Source organism: Phyllopteryx taeniolatus, chromosome 5, assembly GCF_024500385.1.
Source record: "Phyllopteryx taeniolatus isolate TA_2022b chromosome 5, UOR_Ptae_1.2, whole genome shotgun sequence".
In the NCBI taxonomy this organism is placed as follows: domain Eukaryota; kingdom Metazoa; phylum Chordata; class Actinopteri; order Syngnathiformes; family Syngnathidae; genus Phyllopteryx; species Phyllopteryx taeniolatus.
Window position 1 is genome coordinate 24,674,386 of NC_084506.1, and position 17,248 is coordinate 24,691,633.

At 40.4% G+C, this 17,248-nt stretch overlaps 3 protein-coding genes across 9 annotated transcripts; 1 reads left to right on the forward strand and 2 right to left on the reverse strand.

Annotated features, from left to right (window-relative positions):
* Window positions 1–65: 65 nt before the first annotated feature.
* On the reverse strand, window positions 66–7,525 carry tdg.1 (thymine DNA glycosylase, tandem duplicate 1). Of its 3 annotated transcripts, none has more exons than XM_061774086.1 (11): window positions 7,374–7,525; window positions 5,912–5,986; window positions 5,536–5,702; window positions 4,190–4,503; window positions 4,038–4,107; window positions 3,491–3,626; window positions 3,338–3,420; window positions 3,088–3,182; window positions 2,460–2,631; window positions 2,236–2,388; window positions 66–947 (listed from the first exon to the last, which is right to left on the reverse strand). In XM_061774086.1, exons 2-11 carry the CDS (start codon window positions 5,968–5,970, stop codon window positions 796–798), a joined length of 1,401 nt encoding a protein of 466 aa, XP_061630070.1. In that variant the 5' UTR covers window positions 5,971–5,986; window positions 7,374–7,525; the 3' UTR covers window positions 66–795. The 3 variants fall into 3 exon arrangements, with proteins under 3 accessions (XP_061630070.1, XP_061630069.1, XP_061630071.1); XM_061774085.1 differs by having other exon boundaries at window positions 66–950; XM_061774087.1 differs by lacking the exon at window positions 66–947 and adding an exon at window positions 962–1,811.
* A 565-nt stretch (window positions 7,526–8,090) lies between these two features.
* tdg.2 (thymine DNA glycosylase, tandem duplicate 2) lies at window positions 8,091–15,212 on the reverse strand. Of its 5 annotated transcripts, XM_061774090.1 has the most exons (10): window positions 15,078–15,164; window positions 14,754–14,882; window positions 11,917–12,269; window positions 10,921–11,132; window positions 10,703–10,772; window positions 9,898–10,033; window positions 9,681–9,763; window positions 8,848–8,942; window positions 8,595–8,766; window positions 8,091–8,502 (listed from the first exon to the last, which is right to left on the reverse strand). In XM_061774090.1, the coding sequence occupies exons 2-10, from the start codon at window positions 14,837–14,839 to the stop codon at window positions 8,393–8,395; spliced, it is 1,317 nt and encodes a 438-aa protein (XP_061630074.1). In that variant the 5' UTR covers window positions 14,840–14,882; window positions 15,078–15,164; the 3' UTR covers window positions 8,091–8,392. The 5 variants fall into 5 exon arrangements, with proteins under 5 accessions (XP_061630074.1, XP_061630076.1, XP_061630077.1 ...); XM_061774092.1 differs by lacking the exon at window positions 14,754–14,882 and having other exon boundaries at window positions 15,078–15,212; XM_061774093.1 differs by lacking the exon at window positions 14,754–14,882 and having other exon boundaries at window positions 15,087–15,175.
* Window positions 15,213–15,685: 473 nt separating this feature from the next.
* Window positions 15,686–17,182, forward strand: LOC133478392 (ubiquinol-cytochrome-c reductase complex assembly factor 6). The gene is made up of 3 exons (XM_061774422.1): window positions 15,686–15,973; window positions 16,338–16,487; window positions 16,681–17,182. Exons 2-3 carry the CDS (start codon window positions 16,380–16,382, stop codon window positions 16,792–16,794), a joined length of 222 nt encoding a protein of 73 aa, XP_061630406.1. The 5' UTR covers window positions 15,686–15,973; window positions 16,338–16,379; the 3' UTR covers window positions 16,795–17,182.
* The last annotated feature ends 66 nt before the right edge of the window (window positions 17,183–17,248 follow it).

Here is a 17,248-nt window from a genome sequence, read left to right on the forward strand (position 1 = left end):
CCCTTTTTTTTTAAAATTATAACAAGCAAACCTGAGTGGGAGAATAAAAACAAAGTGCAATGATGTATAAAAAGCACCATCAGGACATTTTTAATGGACGAAACATCATCATAAAACCTTGTCATTTTCAGAAACAGATTCTAAAAAGTCCTACGAAAAAAATAAAACTCCTGATGAAAGGCTGCTGAGGTAATTCTCAATGATGACATCATCCCTGCGATCAAAACAGTAGTTGAGTATGCTCGCTTGTTTACTGCATCAGTGTGCAGTAAAAATGTAAACACGATTAAAAATAGGGAGCAATTAAGTCCATAGGGTGCAAAGAGCAAAGTGGACAAAAGTATAAAATTTGGTTCACACCTATTAATTAACGGGTCAGAGCACGTCTCAATACTTTTGTCCACTTATTCAATGAACAAAGGTATTGGGACATACAACAAACTAAGAGGTGCATCCCCATACTGGGAGTTGGAATGTAAACGGTAAAACAAACAATGCTAGGTGAGCTAGCATTTCCAATCCATTATCCTGCTCAACATTCTGGTATTATGCTGCTCCCAGCTGGTTTGGAGTGCCAAGTACAAGCCCCATTTTATCAAAGGACAGCTTAAAAAAAAAAGTCATTGTCCCTGTATTTCACGTGTGTGTAAAATGGCTGCCCTTGAGATCATTATACCACAAACTAAAATTTAAAACCAGTGCAGAAAGAATATTCTGCAATGTCTACAAAGTCTATCTAGGTGTTTATATTCCACTAAGGAAGTAATGTTTTAAAAAATCTGTAACAATTTGTCGTCATACGGCGGGGGCCTGGCTAGCTCCTACGGCTTCTTCTCCTCCTCCTCTGCCGCTTGTGTCCGGAATCTGATTGGCACACGACTGCCTCATCCCCTGTCCATCAGGAAGTTGGGAACTCTTCGACGTGCTCGCCTCCTGTCCTCCGGCCTCTGCTGGAATGAGCGAAAGACTGTCATGATTATATTTGTTTCTCACATTCATGCAGCAGCTGCTGTCGGCCACAGCTCAAGCCCAGACATTCACATGCCACCCAACCAGGCCCCGCCTCTTAAAGGCACATGCATGTATATGGACACTACAATACGTATAGTATTTAGGATTTTTGTTTGAATATATTTACAGTGTGTTCCAGTTGTTCACTATACATTTGTTTGTGTGCAACAAACTTCTTACAACCAATATTTTGATGAATGAATCACCCCACCCACAAAAAAGGATGTGAAATCATTAAAAAGTAAAAACAAAGGGGGGGAAATATTTTTGTAATCGGCAACAAAATTTCTGTTTTTATGTATGGCATATTTCATTTAGAGAGTTAATACAGTTTTAATAAGTCACTAAAAATCAGTTACATGAAATAATTGAAAAATGAAATACAAAAATACAGTATTGTGAGGACATTTGCCATGTATTACTTTCATTTTATCTGAATTTAACAAGATTTTGATTGAATTCATTTTAGAAATTCTAGATGTGACGGCACGGTTGACTACTCGTTAGCACGTCTGCCTCACAGTTCTGAGGACCCGGGTTCAAATCCGGCCTTGCCTGTTTGGAGTTTGCATGTTCTCCCCGCGCCTGCGTGGGTTTTCTCCGGGTTCTCCGGTTTCCTCCCACATCCCAAAAACATGTATGGTAGGTTAATTAAAGATTCTAAATTGCTGGTAGTTGTGAATGTCCGTGCGAATGGTTGTTTGTTTCTATGTGCCCTGTGATTGACTGGCGACCAGTTCAGGGTAGACCCCGCCTCTCGCCTGAAGATAGTTGGGATGGGCTCCAGCACGCCCGCGACCCTAGTGAGGAGAAGCGGTACGGAAAATGAATAAATGAATGAAATTCTAGATGTGAGTTAAACTTTTTTTTAGTGATTAAGCTCATCCAGCCATCCATTTTCTGCAGCGCTTATCTCATTAAAGTTGCGGGTCAGCTGAGGCGTACCCTAAATGACTTTGGGCGAGAGGTGGGGGTACACCCTTGACTGGTCGCCAGCCAATTGCAGCTCTTAAGATCATGATATATTTAGTTTAGCACCTTAATACATTGACATCATTAAAAAATGGGTAAAAAAAAGAAAAAAAAATATTGAGGAACTTTGTAGCCTACAATTTTTGTCACAACTACATTCCTGACATCTTAAAGTTACCATCTTGTGTGTTCATTAATTTATTATGCATCCAAGCCGCTAAATCTGGCACTCCAAACGAAGTGGGAGCCTACCAACACTGTTTTCCTGGCTTGGTGAGAATGCACAGTGTCCGTTGGCCTGACTCTGGCCTCCCTCGGCCGGTGGCACGCCGTAAGCTCCACCGTAGGCGTCCTCGTAACCGGGATCGTACTGCTCCTCCTTGATGGCCACCCTCTTGGCGTCCTCTGCGGAGCGGGATGGTAAAATAAACATAACGCGGCAATGTACAATATGGTTCAGTTCCCGATTCGCGTACCCTTGGCCAGCTGCAGGTCGAACGAGTAATTCATCTCCTCGATCTCCCTGGGCCGCTGAATGCCGCGCAGATTGTCCCGCAGCTCACGCAGCTTGATGTAGAAGTGCACTTTGTCCTGAGCGCGAGGGAACTGAGCGCAGCGGGCGCTGGAGGATGGCATCAGGTACAGAGCCTGACGACGGCAGGGACAAAAAATGAAAAAGATTTCCTTTTAATGAGTAAAACTTCAATTCATCCATCTTCTATACTGGTTATCCTCATGAGTCACAGTTGTGCTGGAGCCTATCCCAGCTGACTTCGTGCAAGAGGCGCGGTACATCCTGGACTGGTTACCAGCCAATCGGAGGCCACACATAAAGAAGCATTTACGCTCACATTCACATCTAAGGACAATTTCAAGCCTTCAAAAACCCTAACATGCATGTTTTTGGAATGTGTGGCGTGGGGTGTGTTAAGACGGATTTTTCATCGTCAATCAATCTTTTCTATTCTTAAGGGTGTATTCAAATAAGTATTTCATTCCATGTTTTTAAAATGACTTTTAACGTTATGAGAATGCTTGCGTAGCTACATAGCTCTTGCATTGTACCTCATTGTTATAATGAAGGGTGGAAGGATGTTTACTCACCACCTCACAGTCCGGGATCTTGTGCGGCTGCAAACCAAAGTCTAGCTTCTTTGGCTTTTTACCAAATAGTTCTCGACAGAACATTTCATATATGCCTGGAAGAAAGAGGGGAAAACATTACCTTAATAGTTGCACACTAAAGCAGTGATTCCCAACCACTGTGTGCCATGAGATGTTTTTCATTTAAAATATGCGCTTTGGCTCAATAAAGATTGAAAACACAGCTCTGACAAACTATACCAAGACTTACATTTTCCATTAAACACAGCAATGAGAGGTTTATACTTGATAAGTTTCTCCACAAGAATTTTACCCCCTTCGCGCAGTTCTTTGCTGTGGAGACAAAACCGAAGAGGGTCCAACACAGCTTTTCAACAAACAGCAACACAAAAGTGTTACCTACCTTGACAGGTCTTTACTGCCCGGCGTCGCCCTGGCGACCATATTGGTGAAACCCATTTTGTACTTGCCAGGCAAAGTGGTGTCATGCATGTGGCTGAGCTGCTCTTCGGTGAATCCCGACAGAAAGAGGCACTTCCCTAGGGGACGGGGGATGGGGGGGGGGGGGGGGGGGGGGGGGACGACACTCAGTCAATAGCTCTTTAGCCCTTTTTACAGAGCCAGCACTTTCTCTGGGTAGTCTTCAGTCCCAGGACATGTACAGGTCACTGACTTCTCCTGCAATTGTCACCGTCTAACGGTGTCAAAGGTGAAAATTGACATTTTCAAGCGTCCTGTAATATTTGTTTTGTTGTTTAGAACTGCTCAGTGTGAATGATTCTTTTTTTTTTTTTAGCAATTAAATTCTTGTTTAATTTTGTTGTTCTGACCGTTTTACAAAATCAAATGTGGCCCTTTGACCACCCCTCAAATGGCGACCAAAGGTAAGTTTAAATTTGGGTATTTTTCAGTTATGAAAGATGCAACCAATTTTACATATTCCCACTTACAAAAATGATTTCCATGACCAGGAAACCATCGTCCAATGTAAGCAGCCATCAGCCCCGGATTGATACCAATCTGCAAGAAAAACAGTTTTTACGAGATAATACAAATTAACTGCCACTTGAAGTTTAAATCAATCTTGACGAGGTCGGCTCACAATGACATAGTCCAGATTGTAGTCCAGCAAGTCCGGCAGGGTCTTCTTCATCACCTCCTCCTCTGACATGCCCTTGAAACGATCCACTTTCCTCTTCACCTTCTTGAAGCTCTCGTCGATCTTCTCCTGCTTGCCGCCGGCCGCCTTGCCCTCTGCGCCCTTCTTGGGCTTTGGGCCCGGTTTGGCCTTGGGTGCTTTGGGTTCCTTCGGGGGCTTGGGTTCCTTCGGGGGCTTGGGGGCCTTCGGGACTTTGGGGGCCTTTGGCGGCTTGGGTTCCTTGGGCTGAGGTGGTCGGCCGCGCTTTTTGGGCGGGGCTGCATGGAGGATTAAACAAGATCGGTGAACAGTTGATTAAAAGGTAAGATAAAGTTATTGATGTGCTAACTTCAATTTACAGCACTCTAGCTTGTCACAGTACTGTATTGTAATTGGGGCTGGGTAATTTATCAAAAAAAAAAAAAAAAAAAAGCAAGCAAGTTTTTCCCCCTCCTTCACATAAAGAGCGACAACATTATCTAAACCAAGTCCTACTTTTTTTTCACCTCTGGGCTTTTGTTTTATTTGATTTAAAAGAGGCCACTGTGAGTCAGCAGCCAGTCACAACAGTCCTGCTAATTTTTTTCGTCATTTGGACCTTTCCACCATTTAGTATTTGCTTTGTGTCGCGCTAAGCTGTTTTGGATATTTAGAGCGTTTTAGCCGTGACATTTTTGGGCAGAGAGTATTATGACTTGTTGTTGTTGAGTGCGCCTGTGAATCGGCAGGCCGTCACAATAGCTACTTGACTTTCTCCTTCATTTTTACTTTCCACCCTTTATTCTTTTTGCGTTGCACTACTACAGCGTTTTGGACCGAGCTGAGAATATCAGCTCCATGAGAGTTTCTTTTTCCCCGCGAAGAGCTTAGACTTAACATGAAGCCGGACGGCATCTCCGAGAAATGCAGAAGACATGGAAAGGGATGGGAACCAGCGCTGAAATGAAGTGAAGCAAGACAGAGGACTTACTAGAAAAGGAGATTTGAACCATTCCTTATACTGTAAATTTTACTTGCAAACGGACAAACTAACGGCTGTTAAACGACTCCCAATTAACAAGCTTGAATGTGACCGCTTAATTCCAAACACAGTCACATCTCCAGTTGTAAGAGGGTGTGCACACGTGCAACCACATAATCTCAGTTATTTTTATTTCCCCTCTTGAAATGTTTTTTTTTCTATCGAGTTGTACAAGTTATATGTCAGATTAATGGTGGAAAATGTTTTGAATTATTTATCTTGGTGTCACTGTTTATGTCACAAAATCCTGGCATTCGACAGTGGCATGTAGACTTCAAATCCACCGTACGTTTTGTCAGGTTAGCAGGCTCCTGCTGCTCCATCATGGGCTGAGGGCGAACAATATGCGGTGTAGCTGCCGCTGTTTCCCCTGTATGCGCCTCTGGGTAGTGCGGCGGATGGTTGTAGGCTGAATACTGGGCTTGGAGGGCCTGGAATTGCTGAGCAGACTGAATCCTGAGGTGTGAAATTGAGAATTGGGGAAGAGAGAATCAGCTTTAAAGTGTTCCCCTTGATGCTCCCAAAGCAAAAACCCCTTAAAACAATAGCCATAACTTGAAACCGTAAAAAATAAACAAAACAAACCTGATTTTATGTAAAAGAAAAAAAGAAAAGAGTTTATGACACTTCATGTTTATTTATTTGGCCCATATTGTGCGACTCACCACTGTTGCAGATACTCCGAAGAGCCAATAGGCAGGGATCCATTCAGCTTATTGTCCATCTCGTGCGTGCTTTAACTTTATTAAATAAATAAACCAACATGCATGGTGAGGGACAAAATGGAAGTGGCACATGCAACAAATGGATGATGTGACAAAATCCATACAAAAAGAACAGATGATAAATTAAACACATGGTGAAACAATCAAATTGTCCAAACGGCCATCTGTATGACGCTCAATCACTTTTCTTGCAGTCAAAAATATAATTTGCAGAGATATTGACATTACAAAAAGAACAAATCATTTAGAAAGTCAATAATATTTAACCGCTAAATTGCTTTGAGTTTTTTTTACATTTTAAATGTAACCTTTATTTATCCAGGTAAGGCAAGTGAGAATAGATTCTTATTTGCGATGTTATACTGGCTGCAGACAGCAGAGTAAAACAAAGCAAAATAAAAGCAAATACAAACACATAAACAACAAACTGTACAATAATAGAAATAATAGTATAATTAATTGACAGGATAGGAGTTATAACTAAAGCATAAGCAGGAAATATAACTTCAAAATTATGAGAATCTGTAAGACTTTGTATTTCATTCTGTGGGGTAGGTTTGAGGTAGGGGTTAAAACAACGTCCAAACAGGAAGTTTGTAAAACGAATTTAAAAAGGTTTCCACGGGTTACGTTGTTGATACGAGCCTGTGACCGTCGGTGGGTGCTCACAGGAGAGTTTGTTTGTTTGTTTATGTTTATTTGGTACTACTTGTCTGACAACAATGTGTTTTTGTTATTGTTTAGTTGCTTTGTCTTTGCCAATTTACCACGATGATGCATACAATGATAAGTACTTCCTTCATCCTGTTGTTGATTATTGCAAATAGTAGTAGTAGATTATTGCAAGTAGTAGTAGTATCATCATGGAAGCAGAATAGACATGAACAGACCATGAAGATATGGTAAGTCTGGACTTCTTTCCTCTACTTTTTGACCATGGAAAACTTGTATAAGATGTTTCATTGTCTATGGTTGATTTTGTTTTCATGTTGTAATCGAATCAAATCCAACACAATATAGAACTGTTTGCCGCGTCATGAAATGCTCCCAAACATCGACCACATGTGAACATTTGCTGAAAATGAAATACCACCCTTTCTTCCGCAGCTAAAGGCTAACATTGCTAACAACAAACCAGAGTGTAAACCTCACTTTTTTTTTTAACTAACAAACGGAAACACATTTCGACTTTCAAACCACTTCCGTATTGAGTTGTGGGAATAAAGAATACTTTTAAGAGAAAATGGACTTGTACAAGTACCACCACTACAGCTAATATTAGCCACCAGCTAGCAGCTAAGCTATCATGGATGAATGATCTCGCTTCTATAGTAGAATGGTAAGCAAAAAAAAAAAAAAAAAACGGCACAGCAGCTGAGAGTCTTCACATGACGAGACGTACCTAATTGACGAGTGTTTAGAATGGGATTCTTCCGCCGGGGAAATAATGGTATTTTCCCCACATATGCCGCTCTTCTACTCAGACCATTGGAGGAGATACGGAGGCAACAAAGAAGTGACAGCGCAGTCCCAGTCAACTTTGACACCAGACGATTCCAAAGTCCGAGAAAGGGGATTTTGGAAGGACATGTAAAAATAAACAGCATGGACGCTAATTATTTTTACGAGATTAAATATACCTTTAAACGTTTAAGGATTTATATTAGTATTCGTCTATTCATAAAATGTGCACAGAATATTACAAAAACTGAATACACACCCCTATTTGAATTATTGGTTTGAGCCGCTCGACTTTTAAGCGAGAGGTTCTCTCCCATTGGCCGAAAGTTTGTGACGTTAAAACTGCGTTGTCGTGGGACCTCGCCGAAGTGAGGAGCGCTACATTTTAAAGCACTCTTTTTAATGGACAGTAATTCACTTTTTAAAAATTATACATTGTGTTCTGCTCCTGTGATTATAAATAGTGGTTTTAGTGAAGAAAAAACATAGTTCAACAGGTATTCCCATAATTGCACCATCACCCATAGAGAAGTAAAACCAGTAACTACAGTACAGTTACACAGAATAGTGATAATCTAAGTTTCAAAGGTTTAAAATCTACCTAAACACGTTTTTACATTCATATGTATATTTTACAGTACACAAACAAAGTATGAAATTGGTCTTCATTATGATTTTAATAGAAATCATAGCGTTGAATTACTGGTTTACACAGATGATCACATAAAATTCCATTATTTCAAAATACAGTACAAAAATAAGTAACCGAAGAAAAAATGATGTTACCAAATGCAATAAATAGTGAAAAATATTACACCTAGTACAATACATGCACAGTGAGGGGTAGGATCAAACAGTCGTGCGCAGGTTGTTTTTTTTTTAACACTAAAATCCTGCAGTAAACTGTATCATTCCTCATGTGTGATGGCACCAGTATGCAATTGCCTGCAAAATGTCGCTTCAGTAAAAGTTGCCTGGATTGCTTTGCCTCACATTCTCATGCTGACCGCTACAGCTTTCGTACTCGGGATCCATCTGCTCCTCTTTGATGGCGATCCTCTTTGCATCTTCTGCACAGCAAGGTTCATCATTTGACAAACAAACAACTTAAAAAAATAAAAAATAAAAAAACGTAAAGAACGCCAGAGTTGCGAGCGTTTACCTTTAGCCTGCTGCAGGTCAAAGGAGTAGTCCGTCTCCAGCAACTCGCGGCTGGGCGTTGAGCCTTTCATGTGGTCTCGTAGCTCCTTCAGCTTGATGTAGAAGTGCACTTTGTCCTGCGCTCGGGGGAACTGGGCACACCGCGGGCTGGACGAGGGCATCAAGTAGCACACCTGGGGGAAAAAAACAAAACAAAAAAACGCTATGAATTCTTCTTGATGAGTGTTTGACGGTGTGTGTGGTGTGCAACATACGGTTTCAGTGTCTGGGATCTTGTAGGGCTGCAAGCCAAAGTCCAGGTTCTTGGACTTCACACCAAAGATCTCCTTGCAGAAGATTTCATAAATACCTAACACAGACAGAATACGGGGCATCTGCAGGTTTGAGGAGCCAAATAAGAGACTTTTAAAAGTGCTTTTTAAGGCCATGTCAATTAATTTTAAGACCAACACTGTACAAAAATATGAAGGTAAAACTCCCATTTTTCATGAGCTTTACTCAAAGCTTCAATAAGTTTTCTATGTACACAAAAGGCCTATTTCTCTCAAATATTGTGTTATAATATCTGTTTCACTGACCACCTCTCCTTTGTAGAGAAAATCCATTGACCTCACCGGTGTGGCATATGAAGATACTGATTAGACGGCATGATAATTGCACAAGTGTGCCTGAGGCTGTTCACAATAAAAGGCCAATCTAAAATATGCAGTTTTATCACACAGCACGATGCCGCAGATGTTGCAAGTTTTGAGGGAGCATGCGATTGGCGTGTTGACTGCAGGAATGTCAACCAGAGCTGTTGCCATGAACTGAGTGTTCTGTAAGCTGTCTCCAAAGATGTTTTTTTTTTTTTTTTTTTTTTATAAATTGTACAAATTATTTTGTGATTTACAACATGCATAACAAAAAAGTTTTATGTCTGTGGCATTCTTAAGACCTTTAAACGTCACATTTAAAAAAGGAGGAAGTGGCATTTTCAAGGATAATTATGGCCTTCGTTTTGACATTTAAAGACTTTTCGTTTTTGTTTTAAAGACACTGACAATAAGTTGGAAAACAACAAGCAGCCTTTCATCACTTGATGTACCTTTTCCGTTAAAAGCCGCTATCAGCGGCTTGTATTTTTGCAGCTTTTCAAGCAGCTGTCGCCCACCTTCGCGAATCTCCTTACTGGGAAGAAAAACAAGAATCTTTATTGTATTTTCACATACACAAATGCATCAACTTAAACTGTTTGCAGTGCTGGCAATTTTACTTTTTTTTTTTTTTTTTTTTTTTTTTTTTTAAACATGAGACATAGTCACCTGGAAAGGTCTTTGCTGCCGGGCGTGGTCCTCTCCACCATGTTGGTAAAGCCGATGCCGTATTTTTCCGGCAGGCTCTCGTCGTGCGTAAAGTTCAGCTGCTGCTCGGTGAAACCAGACAGAAACAAACATTTCCCTGCGGACAAAGCAGGATGCAATTCTCAAGCGTTCTATTTGGCTGGTGTTGTTAATATGTACGTATATATACGTATGTGGATATTTGGGGATTTTTGTGTGGTGCTACTGTCAAATTTGTTGCTGTAAAACTAGAATTTCCTCAATGCAGGTCGAATAAATCCTTATCCAATTCTATTTAAAAGTTCATTGTCATAAAAAATGATTGCATTCACGTATATACAGTATCTTGTTTGCAAATTTTCTGTGAAAATGAAAAATTTTCTTTTCATATTGTGCAGTAAATGGTCACAGCATCATTAAATACTGCGAGCACAGAAAATATGCTTCCTAAAACTCTTTCAGAGAAGTGCAGTGGTATATCTTGAAAAAAATAAATTAATTAAATGTTACATATATGAAATTAAAAAAACAATCAAAATGGGCCTCCCTTTTTGCAAAACATTTTTTTTAAATGAAAAGATTTTTAAATAAAAATAAAATATTAAAGTTAAAATAAAAAATGTAAAATTGTACGATAAAATACAAAAACAAAAAATCGAAACATTTTTTAAAATGTTTTCAAAAATGTTTAAACTCTTAATAAAATAAATATAGGTTACACAAGCATTTTAAGTTAGTGAACCTTGCAAATAATTAATAAAAATTCAGTAATGAAATGTCAACATACAGAAATGGTTTCCAGGGTTGGGGTAATGGTGTCCTTTGTAGGCAGACAATAGTCCCGGGTTAATTCCAATCTGAGGAAAAATATAAGGGGGTTACCACCGAAACAGACCCAAAGGAAACCACACGCTCTTCAGACAGAAACCTGACGACGCGCCTTCTGAGAATTGTGCACTTTTCATGATTGAGGAATTCGTATACAGTATGCTCTTTATAACTCACGATCAAAATGTCAAGATTGTAGGTAATAACGTCAGGCAGCGTTTTGGCCATAACCTCAGCCACTGACATGCCGTTGAAGCGGTTCAGGGTCCTTTTGGCCTTCTTTGCCGCCGCCTCGCTCGCATCCTCCTCTTCCTCTTTTACCGCTCCTCCTCCTCCGTCGCGCTGATTCTTTGGCGGACGGCCTCGTTTCTTCTTCACTGGCGTCACCGCTGAGAAGAAATTTGTTTGAGGGAACATAGCATAGAAAATGTATCTTTTTGATAGCTTGTATTCAAATAAGTTGGCTGCGTGTAGAGTTACATTGAAGGGACAGTAGAGCTTTAAAAGAAAATTGTGTAGGAGCCATTTATATTTTTGTTGGAGCGCGACATAAAAGTGAGGCTAATTTACATAACACAACCCACACACCGAGTTCCTCTGCCCATTGGTTGGGTGAAGATCCAAAGCCATTTTCAAGCGACAGCCGGACTACACTAAAACACACTACCATGTCAAAGCCAGTATCTGAGCATGATTGTTGGGTCAAGTTGTCGACATGGTGGGAATGTATTTTGTAATGTGTCAGCTGCATGCGCCACATTCACAGATCCGCTACATCACCAGTGTCAAACTCAAGGCCCGGGGGCCAGATCCGGCCTGCCACATCATTTTATGTGCCCTGCGAAAGCAAATTATGTACAGCTACTTAATGTTTCTCACTAAAATCTGTACCAATTGTAAATTGTGATCACTTTGAATCATGTCGAGCATTTTTGTTGTTGTTAGCAAACCATTTTTGTTTTTTAAAACAATAGTTGAACAAACCATTTTAGTTGATTGTTGATTCATACGGGGGACCCCTGCCATTCCGTCCGGAAATAGCATAAATCCGCAAATACTTTGTTTCCCCCTAAAAACACTACAAAAAAGCCTCAGCATTGGCCCTGCACTGGGGGGGGGGATTGCTCATTTAGATAAGACAAATCAATCTATCCATTATTTTTTTTATTGTACCGTGAGGTGGAGTTGCAGGTGTAGGTTGGTAGCGAACGTTCAGCTCCTCTTGCTGCGTTGTATGTTGATACTGAGGCTGTTGTTGTACTGTATGTTGATACTGAGGCTGTTGTTGTACTGTATATTGTTGTTGCTGCAGGTAAGCTGGATGCTGTTGTTGTTGCTCCTCCTGCTGCTGGTAGACGGGCTCCTGGTAATGGGAGTAGTTCTGAGAAAACTGCTCTTGGTAGAGCGGCTGCTCCCTGTGCACAGACAGCTCTGCCATGACGGGTTCGTCCCTAAGGCCCTCACTGTAGTGGTTGTGATGGGACATCACGTGCTGCACCTCGGGGTGCTGCTGGCTCGACTGGTACCTGAGAAAGAGGAGGAGGAAGAGGACACAAAGCTGCTTGAGCATTTAGTCGATATTCTTGATATCCAGCTTAAGGTTGTATTAGTGGGCCAAAAATGGCATGAGTAGTAGAAACAACGTCACTAGTAAGACACTGTCATTCGACTAGTACTTCCTAGCCAAATTGTCTCAATAGTGAGGATCGAGAGCCTAATAGTACATAGACCTTATGCTAGATAAATGCTGAAATGGGTTCAAATAGAAGTGTGTTATATTACACGAGGGCATTTTATATCTGGTGGTCAATGAAGACAAATACACAATGAATACACAACAACATTTACGTATCCTCCTTAAACCAGGGGTGTCCAATGTACGGCTCTTAGGCCAGAACCTGCCCATCGGGAAGATTTTGGAAAAGTGTAAAACTTGGAGAAAACTAACTGCAATTTTTCAATAAAAGTAACGGTTGTTGATAATTTTGTCCACTGCAGGTCACACTGATGACCACTTAAACGACCACGTGCCACTTTAATGATATTCTGAAATTTGCTCTCACTCAGGATTTGACGTCTGATAATGATGAACTTGTGAAGGCTACAAGATGCCAAGTTTCTGGAGCAAAGTAAGCCTACTTAATAAAAATGCTGTGCCACCTTTGCACTGTGGAGAATACAGTTTGGTGAAAATTAATACTAGGCTGCTGTAGAAATATTATTGTATAAGACACCGAATATTGCAAAATGTCAGTCACAGCTTCAGTTCAAAAGAGGCAGGTTTGATGGAACCCTTTTGTGTTTCATATCTTAAAAAGCTGTTTTTAAAAAGGGTACATATGCATCCACTGTGATTTGTAAATTCCACGTGTACATGAAAAAACAGATTCATAATATTGTTGAAATGGCACTTTTTTTACTGAAATTTCAGATCACTCCTATGATTTACAACAAGATTTGCAAGAATAATCAATAAATGTGAATATTTTTAGAATGAACTTGTAGTTATTTGCACCAAAATAATGGGAAAACTTTGGAATCGTGGTAATTTACAGCTAATTAGGCCATAAGTATACTGGTCCGGCCAACTTGCAATCAAATTGGGGTGAATGTGGCCCCTGAACTAAAATGAGTTTGACACCCCTGCCTTAAACAATTTCAGGATGAACCTAAAATGCACTGTAACCTTGAAAGGTGACCTTGAATTTGACCTTCTCCAAACCTTTGAATGCACATTTTCAACTGTTCAATGTTTTAATACTTTTTACCCAACGAGCAGTTCTCTACCAAGAACCTGAACAGCAAAATTCACAACAGGTGCTTGATCCATGAAAATTTCCAAGGGCGTCAACTTCTACGTCTTTCTGTGAGCCACTTCCGGTCCATGCATCTCTGTTGCCACTTTGTAACAACGTGAAAAATGTTATGAGAAGAGTGAGAGAGAGCATTTGAGAATTTAGTTGATCCATAACATCCAGCTTAAGGTCCATGTACTAGTACGCTCTTTGTCCTCCCAAATAACACAATTAAGTGCACTAGTAGAACAACTGTCTTACTAGTACAAAATATTTTGCTACAGCACACTGGTAACTTTGGCACACTAGTAGGGCAACTACATGTTACTAGTGTGGCAAAACGGTCAATTAACTAGTTGACAACTGTCTGCTTCTAGTACTGACATTCTAAAATGTTTAATGTCTTAATGTTTAGCGCTTCACTAGTAGTACTAGTAGCGTGCAGGTGTCAACTAGTGCATGGTTATGCCTCATTAATAACATGTAGTTGTCCTATTAATATGCCAAAACTGCCCTATCAGGGTGCAGAAAACTCATACAGTAGTGGAGGGCAGTAGTGGGGGAAAAAAACATTACTATCAAAACAGCTGTTCAACTAGTGCACCCGAGTCACTCTACTAGTACGGTGAATTGTCTCGCTAATGAAGACAAACATGGACCTTAAACGGCTTTCGATAATGCTGTTCACGCTTTGACAAAGTGGCCACTGAGCTTGTCGTATCAGAGATTGTCATCAGCAGGTCCGCCACAGAGATACAGAGAGACTGGAAGAGTGACAGAAAGGCAGACAAATAGAAATCCTCTGAAATGTCCATGTCTCAATTTTTTTCTGTTATAGGCTCCTTGTCATATTGTGCAACGAGGACTGAAACATTGAACAGTTTCGACAACAGCGAGTGGATTTTAGGTTCATCCAGAAATTTCACCAAAATGTCGAACATCCCAAACTTTTTGTGAGTAGTGCATATAGATATACAACCAACATGCAAAATAAAAAGAAGAAAAAGTATGGAATTACTCACAAAATCATGTTTTCACTATTTGTACCTAGAATAATAATTTTAATATTTGTACCTATAATACAGCTGCTGCATGAATATATGAAAGATTTTCAAGTCCAACGTTCACGAAAATGATTATTAAAAAAGAAAAATGACAAGTCAAGATGATGATTGCATTCCTCGGAGCGAGCGGCCACTTCCAGCGACAACTCACCACTGCTGGAAATAATCCGTGGGCACCGTCAACGGCGTAAACTCGTTTTCCTCCATATTTACAGTCGACTTACTTCCCAAACACATCAAGATTCATTTGGTTGGCGTTAGGTTAGATATTACAACGAAGCTGTGTCCCAAAAAAGAAAAAAAAAGAAAGAAAAAAAAGAGGTGGGGGGGGGGGGGGCGTATTGCAATGTTACAATCACAAATCACTATCGACGGATTATGCCACTTGTCGCTCTACGTTGCGTCTGACAGACGATTTTAAACAATATATCTCTTGTGGAATAAAACTATTAAATACATGCTAAATTCGACATACCTGTCATACATTTTAAGGCTTCCGATTTTTGAGACGACGGGGCAGGCAGGCAGGGAAGCGACTCCAAAACAAAGACATTTAACCTTAGCGACGTTTGTTTATCGCCACCTAGTTGTCGGAGGGAGGTGTACTTTTGTTTTATTTCTTGGGGCAAACAGTTATTAGGTACATGACCGCCACCTACTGGACAAAGGGGACCAACACAGCCCAGATGTATCGTTCTAAACAACAATTGTATAAACCAGAACACCCACTATGAACTTTGTTGGTTTTTTTACATGGCTAAATAAGCAAAATGTTACCGTTAATGTGTGTTTTGGTGTTTATATGAGACATCCGTTGAGCCACGCTAGAGTCTTCCACATATTTGTCTGCCGAAGAAGAAGGCGACCAAAGATGTTTAATTACGTACCGAGACTTCGTTATAAAAAATACCAACATCGTCTTTGTCAAAGTAAATGCCGAAAAATTAAAGTCTTGCCACTTACACTCATGTCATATAATTACATTCGACAATATTTGGAGTCATGGTAATCTTTTAACGTTGCGTCAGCAGTATTTATAAATACAAACAATGTGGGTGATCATACTTATAGTTACGATCTACTAGTTCCGTAGTGTGACCTCTTCGCCGAAGAAGAAGTCAACCAAAGAGGTCAAATTTGGGTTCACCTCTGCGTAGGAAACGGTTTGCCCAATTTAGCCTGGCGAGCGAATATGAAAGACTAACGTTTAAAAACTCGTTCGCAGTATTTTAAAATTCAAACAGAGTGGGTCGTCTGGGTGACGATTTACTGGCTACATAATGTGACCTGTTCGTGTCCCAAATGACCGGTGCTTGGGAATTAGTTTTAAACGATGTGTTTACGTGTGTATTGGTGGAATAATCCGACAAGGTACGTATTTAAAGTATACAATTTGGAGCGGTTACTCTGTTAGGGGCCTCTGTCCTAAAACGAGTGTTGCGGCCAGATAGCTTTTCAGCTCAGCCATGTGCAGTGTTGGCATTTATGACATACATGTTTGTTTGTTTTTCAGTTTCAGTTTATTTTTGAAAGGGGACAATGCAATTTCATAAAACACATGAAGTACACATGGTTAAAAAAGCCAGAATTAGCCAGAAGGCTAGTTTTCATCTGTAGTCCCCTGGCCATGATGTAAAAAAAGCAGTAAAATACATCTACAAGACAATATAATACAGGATACATAATCAAACTATACTATTAAGAGAGAATAAAACCATAATTTTTTTGTTCACAGTCTCCAGGTGTATATGTTGTTCCACGCTGAAGTTTTGCAAAAATGCCTGCTGGGGTGTCGTGGACTCGCTACCTGAGGATGTACGGAGCCAGCATATTAGCTATGTTTGCAGGGGCACAGGCGGTCCACCAGTACTACTTACCTGATCTGGTGAGAGGCCTACATAAAAGGAGACATATTATGAATTGTTTCCACTGTTTAAACGGTTCCCAGTTTTCTCTAAAATACTTTTGTCAAAATACCCCAAGGATAAAGACTTGTAGCATACTTCACAGGTCATATGTCTTGTCTTGATGAAATCAGGCATGTTCTGAAAATGTGTATATTGTTCCTCCTCCATCAGAGTATACCAGAGGTCCCTCCAAACCCTGGCGAGCTTCAGACAGAATTATTTGGCTTCAAACTCGGAGAAGCAGCCGCACAGCAGCAGACGGAAGCAAAACCAAAGCTGGACTAATATGGAAATCATATATCTTGGAAATATCCTCAGCTCAGTGGACTCTCATGGCATATAGAAGTCATTGGCTGCAACATGCTCTGAGGAAAACAACACAGTTGGGACATCAAATTGACTTTTCAGTGTTTGGTGTTTGTTTTCAATGGAACAAAGCATGTCAAAATGTCAGAAACAGCCTACAAGAACAGCTGAACTTGGTATTAATCAGAGGCACTTTAAATGGGGGCAGGTGTGTTTGACTCCCATTTCACATGAGTATGAACGTGATTTGTTAATTTTGAGGACAGACACATCACCTTGCTGATTTTTAAATGTGTAATTACTTTGCCTATCTTTACCTACACGAATGGATTGGTTTTAGGGTGTCAAATAAAGGTGTGGAATGTCAGTGGCCCTTGTGTCCTTCCATTTCTGGAGGAAAACATTTGGACACCCCTGCTGTAAAAGTAACTTT

Excerpts from the sequence above, each read along its gene's own strand:
- tdg.1 (XM_061774085.1), bottom strand. The coding sequence starts at position 5,970 with ATGGACAATAAGCTGAATGGATCCCTGCCTATTGGCTCTTCGGAGTAT. Across the intron at positions 4,504-5,535 it reads GCCTGCTAACCTGACAAAAC|CCCCGCCCAAAAAGCGCGGC; the intron begins GTACGGTGGATT and ends TCCTCCATGCAG. Across the intron at positions 2,632-3,087 it reads AGATCCCGGACTGTGAGGTG|GCTCTGTACCTGATGCCATC; the intron begins GTGAGTAAACAT and ends TGCCGTCGTCAG.
- tdg.2 (XM_061774090.1), bottom strand. The coding sequence starts at position 14,839 with ATGTGTTTGGGAAGTAAGTCGACTGTAAATATGGAGGAAAACGAGTTT. Across the intron at positions 10,034-10,702 it reads CAACCCTGGAAACCATTTCT|GGAAATGTTTGTTTCTGTCT; the intron begins GTATGTTGACAT and ends CTTTGTCCGCAG. Across the intron at positions 9,764-9,897 it reads GGCAGCAAAGACCTTTCCAG|TAAGGAGATTCGCGAAGGTG; the intron begins GTGACTATGTCT and ends TTTTCTTCCCAG.
- LOC133478392 (XM_061774422.1), top strand. The coding sequence starts at position 16,380 with ATGCCTGCTGGGGTGTCGTGGACTCGCTACCTGAGGATGTACGGAGCC. Across the intron at positions 16,488-16,680 it reads AGTACTACTTACCTGATCTG|AGTATACCAGAGGTCCCTCC; the intron begins GTGAGAGGCCTA and ends CTCCTCCATCAG.